The sequence below is a fragment of the Dromiciops gliroides genome, chromosome 4 (genome assembly GCF_019393635.1).
Source record: "Dromiciops gliroides isolate mDroGli1 chromosome 4, mDroGli1.pri, whole genome shotgun sequence".
Classification (NCBI taxonomy): domain Eukaryota; kingdom Metazoa; phylum Chordata; class Mammalia; order Microbiotheria; family Microbiotheriidae; genus Dromiciops; species Dromiciops gliroides.
The window spans coordinates 138,036,014-138,058,668 of record NC_057864.1 but is presented as its reverse complement, the minus strand read 5'-3'; the positions used below and the strand labels follow the sequence as shown (position 1 = coordinate 138,058,668).

The window sequence follows — 22,655 nt, the reverse complement described above, 5'->3', positions numbered from 1 at the left end:
ACATTCCCCTTTAAAACAGAAAGAACAAAGAAAACTACACGTGCTCACTTTGATTTCTATAAAACTCCTATTTAATGTTTGTGAACCACTTTGGGGTTTGCAATGGTGGTATAATGGGGTTTGCACTAAAAATTATTTAACAGTTCCATGAACAGTAAATAGTTTTAAAGAATATTATGAGTAGTAAACTAAATAACCCTAGTGGTTCTGGTACATTTTTGTTGCTATAAAAAATGGGAATTCAAGGAACAAAAAAAAAAAATAGAAATCACTGCCATAGAGAATACTGATCTAGGATTAGTCAGATTACCAAGTGCATGCCTTTGCTGTTCCTTTCAAAGAAAGCTGAAAGCATATTTATCTCACTACAAATAAGGTTACTCTTAAAGAATGAAGTTCAGAAGTTTTAGTTTCAGCTCTTTAGCCTAATTCTATTTAAGATGCCTTTGACAGAGCAACTCCATGTCCCAAAATACATAATTGAGATTTCACACAAATGTAGTGAAAGCTAACTTTTCCACCTTGAAAACAAATGACATAAGGGGGAAAAAAAGGAGAAAAAGTAGGGTACAAAGAAAAATTACTATGCATGACCCTTGCAACAATTAGAGAGAAGTGATTAGGTATTCCATAAAATATTTTAAAGATATCCCTGGTACAATCCCATCTCCTCTGAAATCTGTTTATTTGGGTAATTATGTGTGTACATGTGTATACGTTTTCCTACACTGCATTATGTATCATGATATTAAATTTAAAGTAGGTAGGAGGGAGTTCCTGATACTGGCAACAATTACGGGCTTTTCACAAACTCATTGATGGCCAAATGGCAAAATTATTTATTATTTTTTGCAATGGAAAAAATTCTACGTCATATTTTGACCAGCAAGATGGAAAAGATTGTTATAGATGCCATTCCTCATTTACTTGACCTCTCTCTAATTGCTGACCTGATCCCATGTTACCTCTTTTCTGTGGTCACATCTGCATAATTTCTATTCATAGAATTTAGAAAGGCCAATACTAAATGAAGAAAGATTATGGGAAAATTACCTAATACTCCAAAATATGTATAATTGTTGGTTCAGACCCACCATAGTTTAATGCACTTTAACAGTATTTTGTACTTTTTAAACGATTTTTACATTCATAATCATATCATCATCACAGCTAGGATTTATATAGTGCTTTAAATTTTACAAAATGCTTTAAAATATTGTTTCATTTTATCCTTACAATAACCCAAGGATGTAATTGCTGTTATTCTCTTTATTTTACAGAATAGTTAACTGAGATAGACAGAGATAGACAGAGATGAAGTGACTCGAGCAAGGTAATGTGGCTGTAAATGTCTGAGCCTGGATTTGAACTCATGTCTCCCTGACTCTAGGCCCAGTACTCGATTATCCAATAAGCCACTTGACTATTAATTTCTCTAGTTTATGGACAAGGAAATCTGAAGTCAAACGGTGAAATGATTTGCCCAAGGTTACATAAGTAGTTATCATCAGAAGTAGGTTGAGAAGTCATGCCTTCTGATCCTCTCAATCTTTCAGATAATGTGGCCTCCACAGATCCCATATATCTTATAGATGAGAATTTTAAAACTTTACATATTCTATTGGTACCAGAGTCCTGAATTGTGAACACTTATGAATGAAAGCAGGTCTTTAGGCAGTAAATATAAGCACTGTAAATTACATAAAATGGAGGATAAATCTGTATTATCCCCTCCGCAATAGTAAAATATTTCAGTGTCCTTCACCAGCTCCTACAGAAAATGACATGGAATATATGGTCACCCTTCAAAGCAATAGGCCAGTAAGAGAATTATGAACTACATGTTGCATACAAGTATCTTCCATAAAATAAGTTGGAAGAATTTGTGTCCACAAAGAGTCAGGAACATCATTGAGAACTTCATCAAGAACAAGTAAAGCCTTACTAAACTCATTTTGACAGTTTTTTAGATCCAGGTAATGTGGCTAAAATATTTTAATTAGATTTTAGCAAACCTAGAAAATATGCAGAGACATGGGTTAGACAAAAGTATAAATGGGTCTATTTGAAATTAGTGGTTAAACTAAAAGAATAATTAGTAATAATTCACTGTAACCTTGGAAAGAAATTCCTAGAGGAGTGCTCTAGGGAAATCTATGATTGAGCCTACGTTGTTAGATAATTTTATTAATGACTTGGATAAAGGAATAGACAGAATCCTTATAGATCACACACCGAAGAATTGGACTCAGTGTCCAAAAACTATATGGATAGGTTAGAACACTGGAATGAATTAAGAAGATGAAACTTGGGGGGCAGCTAGATGGCGCAGTGGATAGAGCACCAGCCCTGGAGTCAGAAGTACCTGAGTTCAAATCCAGCCTCAGATACTTAACACTTACTAGCTGTGTGACTCTGGGCAAGTCACTTAACCCCAATCGCCTCACTTAAAAAAAAAAAAGATGAAACTTAATAGAATAATAGAAAGTGTCATATTTGTATTAAAAATCATCTTCACAAGTTAAATATGAGGAAGATATAGCTAGAAATCATGTCATCTGAAAAATATGATGAAAAACAGGTATATTTATACTTTAAAGTTTACATAGTGCTTTGTATAGCCATTTGATCCAACAACTGGGTCTTGAGATTGTTGGTATTCTTTACATTTTGCAGAGAAGGAGATTAAGTCGCTTGCTAGAGTCACACAGCTAGCTAGTGTCTGAGGCAGGATTTGAATTCAGGTCTTCCTGACTTAAAGAGCAGCACTTTATTTGCTATACCACCTAGGTACCTAGGTCATAGAGTTTTAATGTACTGCAAGCTCAGGATGACTAAACTATATAATGATGGCAGCCACAAAACATGGATATGATTTTATGCTCTGTTAAAATTGCTCACTCACGGGGCAGCTAGGTGGCTCAGTGGATAAAGCACTGGCCTTGAATTCAGGAGGACCTGAGTTCAAATCCACCCTCAGACACTTGACACTTACTAGCTGTGTGACCCTGGGCAAGTCACTTAACCCTCATTGCCCTGCAAAAATAAAAATAAAATAAAATAGAGCAGCTAGATGGCGTAGTAGATAGAGCACCAGTCCTGGAGTCAGGAGTACCTGAGTTCAAATCCGGCCTCAGACACTTAACACTTACTAGCTGTGTGACCCTGGGCAAGTCACTTAACCCCAATTGCCTCACTAAAAAATAAAATAAAATAAAATAAAATTGCTCAGTCACCAAGTATTTATTAAACACCTATTGATAACTGGGAATTCAGATAAAAATGAAAAAAAATCCCAATTTTTGAGAAGGTTATAGATTAATGAGGGAAGATAGCATAAATAAAGTATATAGAAAATACTTTGGGAGGAAAGCCCTGGATGCCGAGTCAGTCAGGAAAAGCTTCATGGAAAAGATAGTGATTTAACTAAGCCTTGAAAGACATGAAGGGACTCTAAGAGGTGAAGATTAAGAAGAAATGTATTCTAAGCAAGGAAGAGAGCCATGAATGTTGGAAATGGTGTGCCATGTTTGAGGAACAGCTAACGGGCCGTATTGGCTAAATTACAGTGTACATGAAGGGGAATGATAAGTAATAAGGCTAGAAAGGAAGGATGGGGCCAAGTGGGGTAGGGCTTTGAAAAGATTTTGTTTCCGTATTAAGGATGTAATACTCCCATCATACTCTGCCCTAGTCAGGCCATACCTGGAGCATTATGTTCCTTTCTAGGCATCATACTGGAGAGGAAAATTAAAGAGCATCTGGAGAACACCTAGGATGGTGAAGAGCCTTGATATTCTACCATATGTGCGTCAGCTGGAGGAACTGGGAATGTTCAAACTGGGGAAAATGAGAATGAAGGGGAACAGGATCGCTCCCTCTAGTATTTGAAAGGCTGTAAGATAGAAGACACAGTTAACAGTCATTTTGTTTGACCCCAGAGGACAGAACTAAAAACAACAGGTAGAAATTTCAAAGATATCAAACAATTCAATATAAGGAAAAACTTATTAATTTTTTTGTTGTTGTTTAGTCTCTTTTGGTCATGTCTGACTTTTCATGACCCCATTTGGGGTTTTCTTGACAAAGACACTGGAGCAGTTGACATTTCCTTTTTCAGCTCATTTTATAGATGAGGAAACTGAGGCAATGTTAAGTGGTTTCCCCAGAGTCACACAGATAATAAGTGTCTGAGGCTAGATTTGAACTAGGGAAAATGAGTCTTCCTAACTCTAGGCCCAGCAATCTACTACCTAGAGTTATCTAAAAGTGGAATGGGCTTCCTTGGGTGGGATATTGATTTCATGCTTCACTGGAAGTTTTTAAGAACAGATTACTACTCACTACTCATGACATATTGTAGAAGGGTTTGTTTTTATATGGATTAGACTTTGATGGCCTCTGAAATACCTCCTAACTCTTAAGATGATTATTTATGGCATACTGTACAATTATTTACCCAATCAATATTCAACAAATATTATTAAGTACCTACTGTATATTGTTCCATATTCTGGAGGAAAATAAATTCAGATTTGACATGCTCCCAACCTCAAGAGGCTTACAATTTAGTAGGCATGAGGTATAAGGGCAGCTGGGTGGCACAGTAGATAGAGTGCTGGGCCTGGAATCAGGAAGGCTCCTCTTCATGACTTCAAATCTGGCCTCAGCCACTTACTAGTGACTTTGGTCAAATCACTTAACCCTGTTTGCTTCAGTTTCTCATCTATAAAATGAGCTGGAGAAGGAAATGGTAAACTACTTTAGTATCCTTACCGAGAAAACCTCAAATAGGGTCATGAGGAGTTGGACAAGAATAAAAAAATTATTCAGAAAAACAAAGTATGAGATATTAATACTGATATCCATAATAAATGGTATTATGTGAAAAGCATTCAAACTCAAATCTCATATTGGCTGTAGGACCCTGAAAAAAAATGATTTAAACTCAGCACCCCCAGACAACACTCTAGGACTATAAACTGCAGAGCAAGTGCTAATCTTTCCTGATAAAGGGAATTTTCTCCATTGAGAGGCCTTGATGGACAAAGTTAGACTTTAAGGTAGCAAGTATGCATGTTCATATCAGTGCAACATGTGCTTAATGGCAGGTCAGGGTCAAAAACAAAGGAAGAAAAAATACAGTAGAGATTTACACAAGAAAGTACACATGGCATCTGAGAAGGAAGGTCACTACTAGGGGCAAGGATCAAGGAAGCCTCCTGGAGTAGGAGACATTTGAGTTGAGCTTTAAAAGATGGGGAGGAATTCAACAGGCAAAGAGCAGGGAAGGAGGATGTGCTGGGCATTAGGAATAGTTTGAACAAAGACATGGAATTGATGGATTCTAATTTTAGTCTCCACTCTGAGACCCCCCACTTTAGAAATTTTGTTTCTCAAACCTCAGTTTGGAAAATTCACCCCACTCATGAAATCTAAAAAAATACTACTTCATTATAGTTTTCATTTTCCGTTGATGTATCTCCAAACTTCTGGTAAACACTGAAGCCAATCTCCTTCTCCCAAGGGGAAGAGAACAAACTTTATATAAACATGCATCAATCAACTCAGCTATTTGTGGGGAATAGAACTGAAAATGTCTGTCATCCTTGTACAAGAACTATATATACACTATACCTAGTATATTTTCCCAGTGTTGATAGGCCAAAGATGGTCTGTTGGGTGGTGCAGTGATTACATCCTTAATCCTGAAGTTGGGAGGACCTGAGTTCAAATCTCTCCTTAGACACTTACAAGCTGTATGACCCTGGGCAAGTCACTTAACCCCAGTTGCCTTAAACATCCAATCATCCTGATAACATGTCTTGCCACTGGACTCCGATGGCTCCAAAAAAGGAAGTGAGACTGGTAACTTTGCATAGGCCTACCTCACTTAAATGCAATTCAATGCAAGTTATGACATCTGTAATGGTCCTCTTCAAGAATGAAGAACAAAAAACAATGACAAGAAGGCCTAAGATACCTATTAAGTTAGCTTATTCTTTCAGTATTCTAGAGTGCACACTTAATATCTTTATGCCCATTTTTAGGTCCCATATTGGAATGTGAGACATTTATAGGATCATATTTTTAGAGCTGGAATAAGCATTACAGGTTGTTTAATCCAACAACCTTATTTTACATTTGAGGAAACTGAGGCCCAGAAAGGATAAATGACTTGCTAAAGGTCATAGGTAATAAGTGACAGAGCCAGAATTCAACCCCAAGTCCTGTGAAACTAAATCCATTACTCTTGAAGGTAGGTGTCACAGTGGATTGAGCAGTTTACTTGGGGTCAGTTCAAGTCTCACCTCAGACACTTAGTTGTTGTATAATTCTGGGAAAGCCACTTAACCTTTGCCTACCTTCATTTTCCAATGTGTAAAATGAAGATAATAATGCCACCTACCTCATAAGGCTGGGGTGAGGATAAAATGAGATAACATTAGTAAAGTGCTTTGAAAACTAAACTCAAAGTGCCATTTATAAATGCTAGCTGATTCTGCTGCTGCTACTACTACCATTGCAACTACTATTCTTCCTCCTCCTCTTGCTCCTCCTCCTCCTCCTGCTACTTCCACTGTACCAGACTGCTTCTCATTATTAAAGCTGCCACAAATAGCTGATGTTCTTTACATGTAGTTGACTCCCAAAAAAATATTCATTGACAAAATGAATACAATCAGTTTATTTGCTCCTTTACTAGTCCTATGCCTCAGGGAAAATGAGGGGAATAGCTCCTTCTCTCCATGCTGAGACAACAGGAGAATTAAGCCAACAAACCTCAGAAATACTACAATTGCTATCTGAATAAGGTAGAAAGATACACATGCGGAAAAGTCAGGTAGTTTAATGATTAACTCAAAGACAGTTTCAAAGGAAAAATCAAGCGTTCAACCCAAGTTACTAATCTGTACATGGTACCATTTTATACCTGCCTATTAGTGACATCCTTCCCAGGAATCATATCAGAGTAATCTATGTCTTATTTATTTGCTCTGTTAGTAATAAATCAATGACATGAGCGTCCTTTGTAGAGATGGTACTTTATTTGAGCCTTTTTGTGCACTTAACCTATATTAGAGTATTATGTCTCCCTATTAGAATGTGAACTCTGCGGGCAGGGACCATCTCTCGTTTATTTTTGTATTTTCCCTGGGAAACTAAAACATTGCTTTGCACAATAAATATTTGTTGAAAGGAACCCAATTGAAATTGGAAAAAAAACAAAACCCAAACCTGGCTTCATAAGCCTTTCTTTTCGGCATTCTTTTCTACCCTTTGTAGTAGCTTTATTTTATTACCTTCAATTGCTCATTTTCCTTTCCCTTTTCCTTTTGAAAATCATCTCTAAAGGGACGGGTATCAGTTATTTGCTTCTTGTTAATGATTACTTCTAATAACCCTCCCAGAAGTAGTCTTATTTTCATTCTCATTCATCATTGTTTAATGAAAGGTTATGTCTCCTTTCTAGCAAATTTTAAGCACTAGAGATCTGGCTTGGGAAACTTTAGGGAAAAAAAGAAGGAGCAAACCAAGCATCTTTATCCTGAGTATCAGAGCTTCACCTTTCATGAAACATGATGGCTGTTCAATTCAAAGTAACCTTAGAAGCATTCCTAGAAAGAAAATCAAACCTGAAAAAAAAATTATTCACTTTGCAAACGCTCCAGACCGCCCCCCCACAAAAGTACAAGAAAGGTAAACAAATAAAATACTCAAGGACAACAATAACAAAAAAGAGAGAAAAAGAAACTATTAAGAGACATTTTTAAACTCACAAAGAAACAAGAATGAAAGGAGAGGTCAAATAGAAGTGATGGTGTAGAAACAGGCCTGAAATATCATGAATAAACCTTACAACAGCCCCTCCCACAGGTGAATTGGTGTTTTGTGGGACTGAATTACAGAATGAGAGGGTGAATAAGAGGGGAAAGAGGCAGAAGAAAGAAGATAGAGAAAAATGTTTGTTATATCCTAATCAAGTCAAAGGTTAAAGATGAAGGGAAAATAAATCCTGTAGTCTCTCAGGAAAAAGAGAGTCTACAGGAGAATTTGGATAAGGAGGCAAAAGGAGGTGAGATCTGTCATCAGGGATTCATGTTTTACCCACCTACGCCCCACAAATGACCCATATCGTAGGTCACAGTGCTATTGGAAAGAAACGTAAAAAGGCAGAAATCATAAGCACAATTATATACTCACAAAACTGAAAGCACAAAAGAAAAAGAGAAATCTCTCCCAAAGTACAAAATACCTGAACTAAAATAATACAACTAGAAACCCTAAATAATCAAATCTTAGAAAAAGAAATAGGACTGGCTGTTAACAACTGCCTGAGAGGGGAAAAACAAGGCGGGGAACAAATCCCAGTCCTGATGGGTTCAAGGGAGAAATCTATCAAATTTCAAATAATTGTTATTAATAATACACAAATTATTCTCAAAAATTGAGAAAGCATCCTACCAGATTCCTTTCATGAGATATAGTCCTAATTCCATTACTTGGGAAAAATAAAGTAAAGGAGGGAAAGTATTTACCAAAAGTTCTTAAACTACGAGTCATGATCCTATATGGGGGTGACACAACTGAATGTGAAGGTCACAAAAATTTGGCAACAGTAAAAGGTTATGTTTACCTATTTTATATGCCTGTATACCTGGGGTTGTTTTAAAATTTCTTGGGTAAAAAGGGATCATAGGTAGAAAAAGTTTAAGTAGTCCAGATATAGACTGCTATCTTTAATGAATATATATTTGAAAATTTTAAATAAAATTATTTCATAGAGATGACAGAGATCATCTAAGAAACCATACATTATGACCAAACTGGATTTATACCAGGGGTGCCAGGATGGTTCAACCTTAGGAACACAATCAATATAATAATTAAAAAGTAAAAAATATCCAGAACCACATGAGTATCTCAAGAGATATAGGGAAAAAATCTTTCACAAAGGAATATAACACTCATTTAAGTGAAAAAACAAAACAAAACTAGAAAGTATTGGCACTGAAAGACCTTTCCTTAATACCATAAAAAGTATTTATCTAGGGGCAGCTAGGTGGCGCAGTGGATAAAGCGCCGGCCCTGGAGTCAGGAGTACCTGGGTTCAAATCCGGCCTCAGACACTTAACACTAGCTGTGTGACCCTGGGCAAGTCACTTGGCCCCAATTGCCTCACTAAAAAAAAAAAAAAAAAAAAAAAAAAAAAAGTCTTAAAAAAAAAAAAGGTATTTATCTAAAACCAATAGGCAACATCATATGCATTTCAGGTAGACTAGAAATTTTCCTAGCAAATAACAGAAGCAAAACAAGGGTATCTACTCCCTCTATTGTTATGTGATATAGTTTTGGAAATGCTAAGAAGAACAATAAGTTAGTAGGAAGAAATTAAAGGCATAAATATAGATAAAGAGGAGACAAAACTATCCCTAGCATTGACATTATGATTGTTTACTTAGAAAACTCTAGGGAATCAGCAAAGATAAAGTTGCAGGCCATAAAATAGATTCTCAAAAGTCATTCTTTGTAATAATAATAAAATCCAAGAACAATATAAAAAGAAAAGCCTATTCCAAATAACTAAAAAATGTAAAAAATAACTAAGGATCAATCTGCCAAAATACACATAAAATGCTTGTATATATTCAGTTACAAAATGCTCCTTAGATAAATGTTAAGTTAAATAGCTACAGGAATATTGAGTGCTCTAGGCAACATAATAAATGTAAACAAAACAAAAAAAAATTTTCTTTTTTCTTTCTTTCTTTCTTTTTATTTTGAGGGGCAATGAGGGTTAAGTGATTTGCCCAGGGTAACACAGCTAGTAAGTGTCAAGTGTCTAAGGCCGGATTTGAACCCAGGTGCTCCTGAATCCAGGGCCGGTTTTTTATCCACTGTGCCACCTAACTACCCCCCTAAAAAACCCCAATATTTTCAAAGTTAATTTAAACCTTTAATGTTAATACAATCAAATTAAATAATCAAACAGATTTTTATAACATTAAAAACTTCAGAATTTGCTAAAATAATAATAATTTCTCTTAGAAAATATCTAGTATTTTAAAGGAAATAATTAAAAGAATTGGAGTTGAAGGAGATGAGCACTTCCAGACCTTGAACTATATTACAAAGCAACAGTAATCAAAATCATCTGGTATTGGTCAAAAGAGAAGTAGAGCAATGAAACAGTCTCAGCAAGGGAGAGTCAGAATGATGTAACTCAATAAAATGTTAAACATAATGCTTAAGAAAAATTATTTGATTAAAAAAAATCTACTAGAAAAATTAAAATCAATCTAGAAAATGTAGGTTTAGACAAATGCCTCATACTATGTTCCATAATACCTTTTAAAAGAAGGCATGAAGGGGGCGGCTAGGTGGCGCAATGAATAAAGCACCAGCCCTGGATTCAGGAGTACCTGACACTTACTGGCTGTGTGACCCTGGGCAAGTCACTTAACCCCCATTGCCCTGCAAAAAAAACAAAAAAACAAGAAACAAAAAAAGAAGGCATGGGGGGGGCAGCTAGGTGGTGCAGTGGATAGAGCATCAGCCCTGGAGTCGGGAGGACCTGAGTTCAAATCTGGCCTCAGACACTTGACATGTACTAGCTGTGTGACCCTGGGCAAGTCACTTAACCCCAACTGCCTCACCAAAAAAGAAAAAAAAAAAGAAGGCAAGACCTTAATATTAAAGATTAAACATTAAAAATTAGAAGGGAAAAAGACCACATACCCACATACATATATACACATAAGTGAAAGATGTATTATTAACTAAGCAAAGGATAGAGGCAATTACAGAAGATAAAATGAGTAACTGATTCTATGGGACTGAAAAGTATTTGAAGAAACAAAAGTAATGCACCTAGAATAAGAAGCAAAGTAGTTGAAGTGAAAAATATTTGTATTTATCCGATAAGAATTTGATATATAAGGTATATAACAAATTAATGCAAACATATATACATATATGTGTATTTACACATATATGTATATATTCTCCTAACAGAAAAGTGGTCAAAGGATATAAACAAATAGTTCTCAAAAGAATAAAAAAAATCTGTAAACAACCATATAAAAGAATGGTCAAAATAATTAACAGTAAGAGAAATGAAAATCAAAACAACTCTAAGGTTTTACCTCAGATACTACATATTGGCAAAGATGAAAAATTGAAATAAATGGTCAATGTTAGAGGGGTTGTGAGAAGATAGACACATTAGTACATTGATGGTACAGTTGCGAAATATTACAGTTCTGAAGAGGAATTAGGAATTATGCAAAGAGACTAAAATGACCATGTACTACCCTGATGTTCTATTATTAGGCCAAGTAGGCCACTGATAAGAAAATCCTTATACATGCCAAAAATTTTATAGCAACAATTTTTTGAGTGAACTTGAACCAAAACTAGAAATAAAACCAGAATTGGCAACAAAAGGAAATAACTATTAGGAAATTAGGAAAATTAGGAAAAGGCTAAACAAACTGTGTAACATGAATGTACTAGAATATTACTCCACTGAAAGAAATGACAAATATGATGAATACAGAGAAACATGGAAAATGTAACATGAACTGATGCAGAGAAAAATAAGGAGAGCTAAGAAAAAATATAATATCTACAACAATGTCAATGGAAAGAACTAGAAAAAATCAAAAGCAAATGCTGCAAAATCATACTGGACAAGCATGGTTTTAAACAAGATATGGGAAAAGACCCTCAACACCACCCTCCCCACTTTTCAGAGGCAAAAAGTCCACAAGTGTTATATATGGCACATATTTCTGGACTTTTTTATGTGTTTCTCAATTATTCTGATTTTTTTTCTTCTTTTTCTTTCCCTATCTTAAAAAAAAATTATATTTTTCGATAGAATGGCTCTCTGGGAAGGGAAGGAGAAGGGGATACTGTGAGATATTTTGGTGAGATAAGACATCAATAAAAAAAGTATTTTAAATCATTCCACCTAATCTCTTTATACTTAGTATCTGGCCTTGATGTTATGAGAGTGCCATCATAGGGGTAACCCCCTGTTACATATAAGATAGGGCAGTCCATAAGGATATATTAATCACTTACTATGTTCCAGACATTATATTAAGCACTAAGGACACAAATAAAGGCAGACATTATCCTTGCCCTTAAGGATCATACAAATGGGATTTATAGGTTAAGATCATCTAGCTCGATTTTCTCTTTTTACACATAAATAAACTGAGTCTTAGTGAAAATTAGTAACATCCAAGGTCACAGACTTAACTATATTTGAAGCCAATGCTTCACTCTCCAACCTAAGTGTGTTTTCTGCCACTGTTATGTGAGTAAAGTACAAAATTTTGAGGATGCTCACGGTTTTCTTGTTGTAGTTCAGTCATGCACAACTTTTTGTGACCCCATTTGCAGTTTTCTTGGCAAAGATACTAGAGAGGTTTGCCATTTTCTTCTCCAGCTCATCTTACAGATGAGAAAACTGAGGCAAACAAGGTTAAGTGACCTGCCCAGGGTCACAAAGCTAGTAAGTATGTGAGGCCACCTTTGAACTCAGGAAGTTGAGTCCAATGCTCTATCCACTGTGACACCTAACTGTCCTCATTTTTTTCTAGTGCAAGGCTTATTAAACTTTTTCCATTTGCCACCCCTTTTTGCCTGAGAAATTTTCCCACAACCCTGGGTATATAGGCAGACAAAATAGGTATACAAATTAAACATTTGCCGCCAAATTTTTGCAACCTCCACATGCAGTTATATGACCCCATATGGGGTGGCAACGGACAGTTTAAGAAACTTTGGTCTAGGGGCAGCTAGGTGGTACAGTGAATAAAACACTGATCCTAGATTCAGGAGGACCTGAGTTCAAATCAGGCCTCAGACACTTGACACTAGCTATGTGACCCTGGGCAAGTTACTTAACCCTCATTGCCCTGCAAAATAAATAAATTTTTAAAAAGAAAAAGAAACTTTGTTCTAGTGGACAACAAATAAACACAGGCCTGCAAGAAACCCTGATTCAACCAGTCTATTCCAGAATGTGAATCCATCTGTCTGTCCCAGGTAATAGTTTTTTCTCTGTGCTAAATGATCAGAAGAAAGCTGAATTTATTTCAAATGTCACTTGAGGATATTCAGAGCAAGTTAGAGCACACTAAGGAAGCCTATGTTAGGAAAGAGAATTTCAATTCAGCTGCTTCTGGTCACGTAGATGTACCCACGCTTGTGCTCAGATAGAAAAACAAACATTTGGTTATCTCATTTTGCGCACTTGGAAAAAAAAGAAAAGGATATGACCTTTTGATATTCACTTTCTCCATCTTGCATTCTGGCCAACACACAAGTAAATAAAGCCTGGAAACTACAAGCCTGAACTACCATTCTTTTTCACAGCTTAATATCCTGCCAGTCCCAGATTTGAAAGCAGAAACACACGGCACGGCTCCTCTAGTGCTCAATCCCTTTGTGCAGAAGACATTTTCCAAAGAACTGCACCTGAGTAGAGCTTGCTTGGATTCCAAAAATCACGTTTTACGACCATAGCTGCAATACTTGACTTAAAAGAGAAATGCCAGGAATGAAACCAGTCTCTAGAGAGAAACAAGACTTAGAAGCCAAAACTTTGCAGTTTTTTGAGCTGTGTTTGTCAGAGGTAGGATTCTGAGCCAGGAAAGACAATAAAATCAGGAGAATATTTCAGATGCCACAAATTAGGTCTACTTGTCCATTTAGAAACTTAAAAATACCATAGCAGAAAAATATCCACTCTGGTAAACAGAAAACAGAGGAAACTGTTTTATACTGCCCAATCTACAAGGTATTCCAAAATTTTAGTGCAGTTTTAAGACATTAAAGCCTTGAAATATCTTGTCTTGTTCTCTCCCAGGGCAACATATGCTCTATTTCCTACAAAGAAAATCTTTCAAATTTCCTTTTTAGACTCGCTAGAGTCAAACTTGACATCCTTTAGTAAAAAAAAATTTGGTTAACATTAAGATATCAAGTTGATCATATATAACATATATCAAATTGTTTACTATTTTGGGGGAGGGAAAAGGGGAAATAGAAATATTATATGTAACAGACTCATTCACCAGTTAGTTCTGTGACCTTGGACAAGTTACTTACCATTTTATGGAGGGAGAAAAATTTGGAACCCTCCCCAAACTGTTCAAATGAATGTTAAAAATGTCTTTACACGTAACTGGAAAAAACAAAATGCTATTCTTAAAAAAAGAATAAAAATCAATAAAGACTAGGAAAAACCCAAGAACATTAAGATATCAACAAGGAAGACTCTCCAACTTACCTAAAAAACAATAGATTAGTAGAGAAGAGCATGGCTATTCTAACTATTTGTCCTTCAGAAACATATACCCTCCTTTGGTCTTAGTTTCCCCATCTTTAAAGGTAAGGGATAGATCCCTTCGTGGTCACCAAACTGTGTAATTTAAGATTCTAAATGTGGATTCTAATGTGTTCCCCCAGTTTGGGGGAAACTGACTAAAAATCACTGATAAAACGAGTTTAGGTTTTTAAGGGTTTATTGGAAGATAGAAAGAAAAAGATTGAGAACAGAATTCTAACAGCCTGGCATTCCTATCTTTCCTCAAATCTCCTGTGAAGTCCTCTGCCGCCACCACCATCAAGTCCAGAAGCCCAAAAAAAGGCCAGCGCTCTCTGCGCAGGCTCCCTTTCCTCCTTCCTGTCTCCTCCCAGACCATAGGAGGCTCCTCCAGTTGATTGGCTGGTAGACTTGATAGACAGCACCCATGAGCAAACGTCATTTCCTGACGCCAAGGAAAAGCCACAATGCCTCTGAGGCATTTTCCTCATGGTGGAGCTCTCCATAGCAAGTCTCCAGTAGGTGGCGTCATTCCAATCATTACAGACTAGAATGATTTCAAAAATACCTTCCTGCTCAAAAACTTTATAACTTTATCCACTCATTCTGTTGGTCTTCTGATTAGCCAGCTGCCAGAATGAACACTTTTTGGTTGATTTGGTCACTGTGCATGTCGTAAATTGGCAGAGTCAATCAGATCACCATTGTTGCAATCCAAACTGGCAACTCAGAAAGCCCAAAGTACCAGATGGCCAGAATTTTAATTTTATAGATATAGACTCAATTAGCCTTCTTTCGAGAAACAACGTGAATCAGTCTGTTATATATAATATTTCAATTTCCACAGATGCTTTTTTTGGTACCATATAAAAGCATAATCCCTCATATTAATGACTTTTTTGTAACCAAAAGATTTCTTTGGATTGTTAAAGTTTCAGTCTACAACCTCAAATGACCTCTCTACCTTTGATCTTTGCAGTCAGAGGTGGTTAGATTTTACACGCAGCATTGATAATCTGAAAAAAATGTACAATCTCTTTGAAAGTGGATTTTTGTATCAGTCCAAGAATAATCATTTATAGCAAAACCACCTGCCAAAAACATGTGGGTGTATATTATCCTCAAGACAGCAGAGGGTATTTTTACATCAAAAAATTGTTTTCCTTCTCCATGTACCAATTCACGTGGTGCCTATTCAAACATCAATCTTAAATGATTTGGCTCTCATGCTACACTGAGGGAAAGTCAGAATCCTCAGCCTTGACTTGAGATAAAGGGAACTTTTTATGAGGTGTTAGTATTAGTTTTGAGTTTTATCTTCCATGAGCCAGCTACCAAAAATCAGTGGCATATAAATTTCAGTTGATATATAACAGCAGGCCTTAGCTAGTAGCCATGGCATAGGGATTTTCTGCTTTGAAAACATACTAACTGGCCTATGCTTCTTCTCTATACTTATCTGTGTCTTACTAATGTCAGGATCCTTGAGGTAACTGGTCAGTAGAATAAAGCATCTCCTTGAGTAAGCAGCAAACATTCCTACAATGTTTTTAGTCACTCAACAAAGCATCCACTAAGTACTTACATATGCCTACTGTATCCTTTCTTCCTCATGCATAAATCACTTCACAATGCCCCAGAAAGGTCAGTATTTTAAGAAATAGTACCTCCATTTTATAAATGTGGACAATAAGGTTCAGAGAAGTTAAATAATCTTGTCAGTCATACAATTAGCAAATGTTGGAGCTACAAATGGAACTCAGTTCTTCAGATTCTAAGACCAGTGCTTCTTTCAGTAGGCCCTATTTCAGAGTGGCCTGGAATTAGGATAAGTTGCTCCTGCTAAGGAGAAGTGGGCATTTTTCCCACAGGGAAGGCCATCCTTGTAGAACATGCCTAGGGACCCATGAGCCAAAAGTTCCGCCTTCCTAGAGAGTTGAAATTATTGTCTTATGTGATGGCTGGTGCTATAAAGTAGGGATAAGGTCCATTCCTCAATTGATAAGTAGTTTAGAGATTGGAAGAGGTAGTTCTCAAAGAAAGTTATCTGTAGCCATGCCAAAACATCATGCTCTAAGTCACTAACCACATAAATGCCAATTAAAACAACTCTAAAGTTTCATATCAAACCCATCAGATTGGCAAATCTGACAAAAAAAAAGAAAATGACCAATTTTGCATGAATAGTGAGAAAACAGGCACATTGATACAGTGTTGATGGAGTTATGAATTGGGGCACTCATTTTGGAAACCAATTTGGAATAATGCTCCTGAAGTTATTAAAGAACATATGCCTTTTGTCTCAATGATACCCACTACTAGGCTTATACCCGAAAGACAGCAAAGAAAAGAGCGAAGTTCTATATTTACAAAAATATTTATGTTATTCAGTCATTTCAGTTGTGTTTGATTCTTCATGACCCTAGTTGGGGTTTTCTTGGCAAAGATACTGGAGGGGTTTGCCATTTCTTTCTCTAGAACATCTTACAGATAAGAAAGCTGAGGCAAACAGGGTTAAGTGACTCGCCCAAGATTACACTGCTAGTAAGTGATTAAGGCTAGATTTGAACTCAATTCTTTCTGACTCCAGGCCTGGCACTCTATCCTCTGCACCTCCTAGCTTACCCCTAAAAATATTTATAGCAGCTCTTTTTGTGATGGCAAAGACTGAGAAACTAATGTGATGCCCACTGATTGGGAAATAACTAAAACAAAACATGACTTACATGGAATTATGCTGTAAGAAATTAAGAAAGTTTCAGATGGACCTGGGAATATGAACTGATACAGAGTGAAGTGAGAATCAGAGGAACAGTTTATACCATATCATCAAGATTATAAACATGAACAATTCTAAAAGACTTAAGAACTTTAAATAACAAAATAATCAACTATGATTCCAGAGAACTAATGAAGAAGAATTATGCCGACCTCATTACAGAAAAATAATGAACTAATTAATATGCAGAACTGGAAATATATTTTTGGAATTGGAAAATTCTCTGTTCATTTCTTCCTCTTTCCCACCCTCCTCTCAAATTCCTTTTCGTTTTTCCTGATATAGCTATTATTTATATTAATGCTAGCTACATATGTATATCTCTTCTCCCCTCTTTTCTCTTTTATAAAACTTCTTGACAGAAAGACCATATCATCTTTGATTCCCAACACTTTGCCTAGAACATGGTGGATTTACTGAAGCAATGAACAACGTCTACTATTGATACAGAAACCATAACCACAGCCATGGCCCAGAAAATTGGGAACAATTAGCCTCAACTCTGGGAAAGGATGATGTGTTGTAAGTTGCTATAGGGACCAGTCAGTGGTGCTTAAGGAGTCTACTCTAGTGAGGGAAAAAAAGAATTGGATTAAAAATCAGAAGAACCAGTTTCTAGTCCTAGTTCTATCACTAAATTAGTGTGTCCTTGAGCAAGTCATTTAATATTTATGTGCCTATTTCCTCATTTGTAAAAATAAGGGAGCAAGCTCATATGTTCTCGGATACTTTCTTGTACTAAAATGATCCAATTTGGGGCAGCTAGGTGGCACAGTGGATAGAGCACCAGCCCTGGATTCAGGAGTACCTGAGTTCAAATCCGGCCTCAGACACTTAACACTTACTAGCTGTGTGACCCTAGGCAAGTCACTTAACCCCAATTGCCTCACTAAAAAATAAAATAAAATAAAATGATCCAATTTTAGCCAAATTTCACTAAAATACAAACAATGTAAAATTGGGTGTTGAGCATAGAGTAGAAAAAGTAGGAGTATAAAAAGTTGTTTTTCTTAGGCCCTGCATGGCCTAATCTGAAAGCTAGGTGGCCCAGTTGACAGAGTTCTGGGCTTGGAGTCAGGAAGACCTGCGTTCAAATCCGGTTTTAGTCCCTTACTAGCTGCACGACCCTGGACAAGTGACTTGACCTCTGTTTGCCTCCAGTTTCTCAACTGTAATGCTATAATAACAGCACCTAGCTCGCAGGGTTGAGAGGATCAAGTAAGATATTATTTGTAAAGCACTTATCACAGTGCCTGGAGGTGCTAAATAATTGCTTGTTGTGTTTCTCCTCTCCAATCACAGTAGTAACTGAGAATATAGGATAGGGTGTTTGATTCACCAGATTTGTCACTAAGTATAGGGACTGAAAAAGACAATGACACAATAGTCCAAACACAGACTTAAAGGTATCCATGGAGGGGGCAGCTAGGTGGCACAGTGAATAAAGCACTGGCCCTGTATTCACGAGTACCTGAGTTCAAATCCGGCCTCAGACACTTGACACTTACTAGCCGTGTGACCCTGGGCAAGTCACTTAACCCTCATTGCCCTGCAAAAAAAAACCCACAAAAAACCAAACAAACAAAAAAAAGTATCCATGGATTTAAGTGAGCCGGACCTTTGGTAAAATTTGATGGGAACAACAAATAATAAAGTCAGAATGAATGAGAAACACTATGGCATTAGTGTTGAGCAACCTACTGGTCTAGAAAACATGTATACATATTGAATGGACTTTCATTTTGACTTAATTCTGTTTGCTCTCTTTTAGACATGGCAGAGTGTAATACAAAGTTTATTCAACTGAGAGTAAAGAGACTCATGTTATACATTTTTGTATGTTACCTTAAGAAAATTGCTTAAATATATACCTATTCCTGCTCCTTTTGTGTTCCCCCAATCTCTCATTATCATGCCTACCTCATAATATTTTTTATACAAGTGAAACATGGTTAATTGAAAAGTATTTTTGCAATCAACTAAATCAACTTCCCTTTTTTATAGTACAATTGAAGCTTAGAATGATTCATAGAATCAGCATTTAGAGTGGGAATGGTCTTCAAAGGACATCTAGTTCAACCTCCTCATTTTACAAATAAAGAAACTGAGACTCGGAGAGGTTATATAACTTGCCCATGGTCACATGGTTAGGCACAGCTGCATTTTGAAGGTGGCACATTTTATAAAGCACTGGACTTGGAATCAGGAAGACTCATCTTCATGAGCTCAAATCTAGCCTTAGACACTTTTTAGCTGTGTGACCCTGAGCAAGTCACTCAACCATGTTTGCCTAAGTTTCCTCATTTATAAAATGAGCTGGAAAATGAAGTGACAAAACCATTCTAGTTTCTCTGCCAAGGGAATCTCAAATAGGATTACAAAGTGTTGGACATGAATGAAAAATGATTGGGGGGGGGTGGGAGCCAAGATGGCGGAGAGGAAGCAGCAAGCTGCCTGAGCTCTCCCTCCATTCCCTCAAAACAAACATTAAATCAAGCCTCTGGACGGATTCTGAAACTACAGAACCTGCAAAGAGACAGAGAGACACAGTCCTCCAACCAGAGACAATTTAGAAGACTTCAGGAAAAGGTCGGTCTGACTCGGGCAAAAGGGAGGCCCAGCGCAGGGCAGCAACCCAGCGCTGAGGGGGTCGGGACAAGTCAGCAGGAGCTGCGGGCCACAGCCGAACAACTGAGGCCCCTGGAACCTGGTTCAAAAATCTGGTGGCCAAGAAGGACAGTGGAAAAACCTACCTGCACCGGCCGAGAGGGCCACGAACGGGTCAGGCGGGATCAGATGCCAGGGTCCGGCGCCTGGCTGGCCAAGCACAATCAGACAGGAAGTGCAGGGCGGGGGATCTCCACACACCATAAAGGCCTCAGAGTAAAAAGCCGGTCACACAGCACCTATACCCCTGCACAAGAAGCCCAAAACAGGGACCCTGGTGCCCCCAGAGCAGACCTCAACTTAAAAAATAAATAAATAAGCTGCAATAATGAGTAAGAAGCAAAAAAGAGCCCTCTTCATTGAGAGCTTCTGTATCAATAGGGAAGAAGCCAACACAAACTCAGATGAGGACAATAGCCTCAAATTGCCTACATCTGAAGCCTCACGAGGGAAAGTGAATTGGTCTCAACAACAAAAAGCCTTCCTGGAAGAGCTCAAAAAGGATTTTAAAAATCAATTGTGAGAGGTAGAAGAAAAAATGGGGAGAGAAATGAAAGCAAAACAAGAAAACTATGAAAAAAGAATCAGCAGCTTGGAAAAGGAAGCACATAATTTCACTGAAGAAAACAAAGCCTTAAAAAATTCATTTGGTCAAATGGAAAAAAAGGTGCATAATCTCACTGAAGAAAACAATACCTTAAAAAATTCATCTGGCCAAATGGAAAAAAAGGTGCATAATCTCATTGGAGAAAACACTGCCTTAAAAAATTCACTTGGCCAAATGGAAAAAAAGGTGCATAATCTCACTGAAGAAAACAATGCCTTAAAAATTAAAGTGGGACAGTTGGAAGATAAGGAATCCATGAGACACCAGGAATCAGTCAAGCAGAATCAAAAAAATGAAAAAATAGAAGGAAATGTGAAATACCTCATTGGAAAGACAACTGATCTGGAAAACAGATCAAGGAGAGACAATTTGAGAATCATTGGACTGCCTAAAAGCCATGACCAGAAAAAGAATCTAGACACCATATTCCAGGAAATTATTAAGGAGAACTGCCCTGATATCATAGAATCAGAGGATAAAATCATCATTGAAAGAATCCACCGATCACCTCCTGAAAGAGACCCCAAAAGGAAAACTCCAAGGAATATTGTAGCCAAATTCCAGAATTATCAGGTGAAGGAGAAAATACTCCAAGCAGCCAGAAAGAAGCAATTTAAATATCATGGAGCCACAGTCAGGATTGCTCAGGACCTGGCAGCTTCAATATTAAAGGACCGCAAGGCTTGGAATATGATATTCCGGAAGGCAAAGGAGCTTGGATTGCAGCCGAGAATCTATTACCCAGCAAAAATGTGCATTTTCTTTCAGGGGAAAAGATGGACATTTAATGACATTGGGGACTTTCAATCTTTCCTGGTGAAAAGACCAGAACTGAATAGAAAATTCGATCTCAACATACAAGACTCAAGAGAAGTTTAAAAAGGTAAACAGAGGGGGAAAAAAAAAGGTTACCCTATTAGGTTAAACTGTTTATATCCCTACACAGGAAGACAATACTCATAACTCTTAAGAATTGTAAATGTATTTGGGCAGAGAGAAGGACTTTACATAGAGGGTATAAATATAAATTGTCTTTGATGTGATGATACAAAAGAATTAAGGGGCTAAAAAGGGAGTCTATGGGGAGGAGAGGAAAGAGAAGGTGGAATGGGATGAATTATATCATATGAAGAGGTGAAAAAAAAACCTATTACAATAGAGGGAAAGAAAGGAGGGGGGAATATTGTTTCAACCCTATTCTCATTAGATTTGACTCAAAGAGGGAATAACATATACGTTCATTGGGATAAAGAAACTTAACTCATTCTTTAGGGAAGCAAAAGGGGAAGGGAAAGGGGGGGACTGATAGAAGGGAGGACAAAAGCAATGGAGAAAAGGGTAAAGAAAAGAGAGGGGGGTGATAAAAAGGGAGGGCAGATCGGGGGAGGCAGGGGTAAGAAGTAAAACGTCGGTGAGGAGGAAAAGGGTGAAAGAAGGGGGGAAAAGTACAAAGGGGGTCAATAGAATGGAGGGGAATAGACAGTCAGGAATGATAACTGTGAATGTGAATGATATGAACTCTGCTATAAAACGGAAGCGAATTGCAGAGTGGATTAAAAACCAGAATCCTACAATATGCTGTTTACAAGAAACACATTTGAAGCAGAGAGATACACACAGAGTAAAGGTAAAAGGCTGGAGCAGAATATATTATGCCTCAGCTAAAGTAAAAAAGGCAGGGGTAACAATCCTTATCTCAGACAAAGTGCAGGCAAAAATAGATCTCATTAAAAGAGATAAGGAAGGAAATTATATCTTACTTAAAGGTACTATAGATAATGAAGTAATATCAATATTAAATATGTATGCGCCAAGTGGTATAGCATCCAAGTTCGTAGAGGAGAAGTTAAATGAGTTACAAGAGGAATTAGACAGTAATACTATACTAGTAGGGGATCTGAATCTCCCCCTCTCAGAATTAGATAAATCTAGACAAAAAATAAATAAGAAAGAAGTGAAAGAGGTGAATAGATTACTAGAAAAGTTAGACATGATAGATGTCTGGAGAAAATTGAATGGGGATAGAAAGGAATATGCCTTTTTCTCAGTAGTACATGGCACATTTTCAAAAATTGACCATGTATTAGGGCACAAAAACATCATAGTCAAATGTAGAAAGGCAGAAATAGTAAATGCATCCTCCTCAGATCATGATGCAATAAAAATTACATGTAAGAAAGAGCCAGGGAAAAGTGGAATGAAAATCAATTGGAAACTAAATAATTTCATTCTAAAGAATGAATGGGCCAAACAAGAAA

General features: G+C 37.0%; 1 protein-coding gene across 3 annotated transcripts in view; it reads right to left on the bottom strand.

The window, feature by feature from the left end:
- Positions 1-22,655, bottom strand: part of GREM2 (gremlin 2, DAN family BMP antagonist) — a 145,985-nt gene that overhangs the window by 103,645 nt on the left and 19,685 nt on the right. The window contains exon 1 of one of the 3 annotated variants that reach the window (XM_043999343.1): positions 14,309-14,411. The exons of 1 other annotated variant lie outside the window; for it this stretch is intronic. In XM_043999343.1, coding sequence (XP_043855278.1) covers positions 14,309-14,340 — 32 coding nt within the window. In that variant the 5' untranslated portion in view covers positions 14,341-14,411. Of the gene's footprint in view, positions 1-3,705; positions 3,754-14,308; positions 14,412-22,655 lie in introns of those variants that run through there. One more of the 3 variants, XM_043999346.1, reaches the window with a different exon arrangement.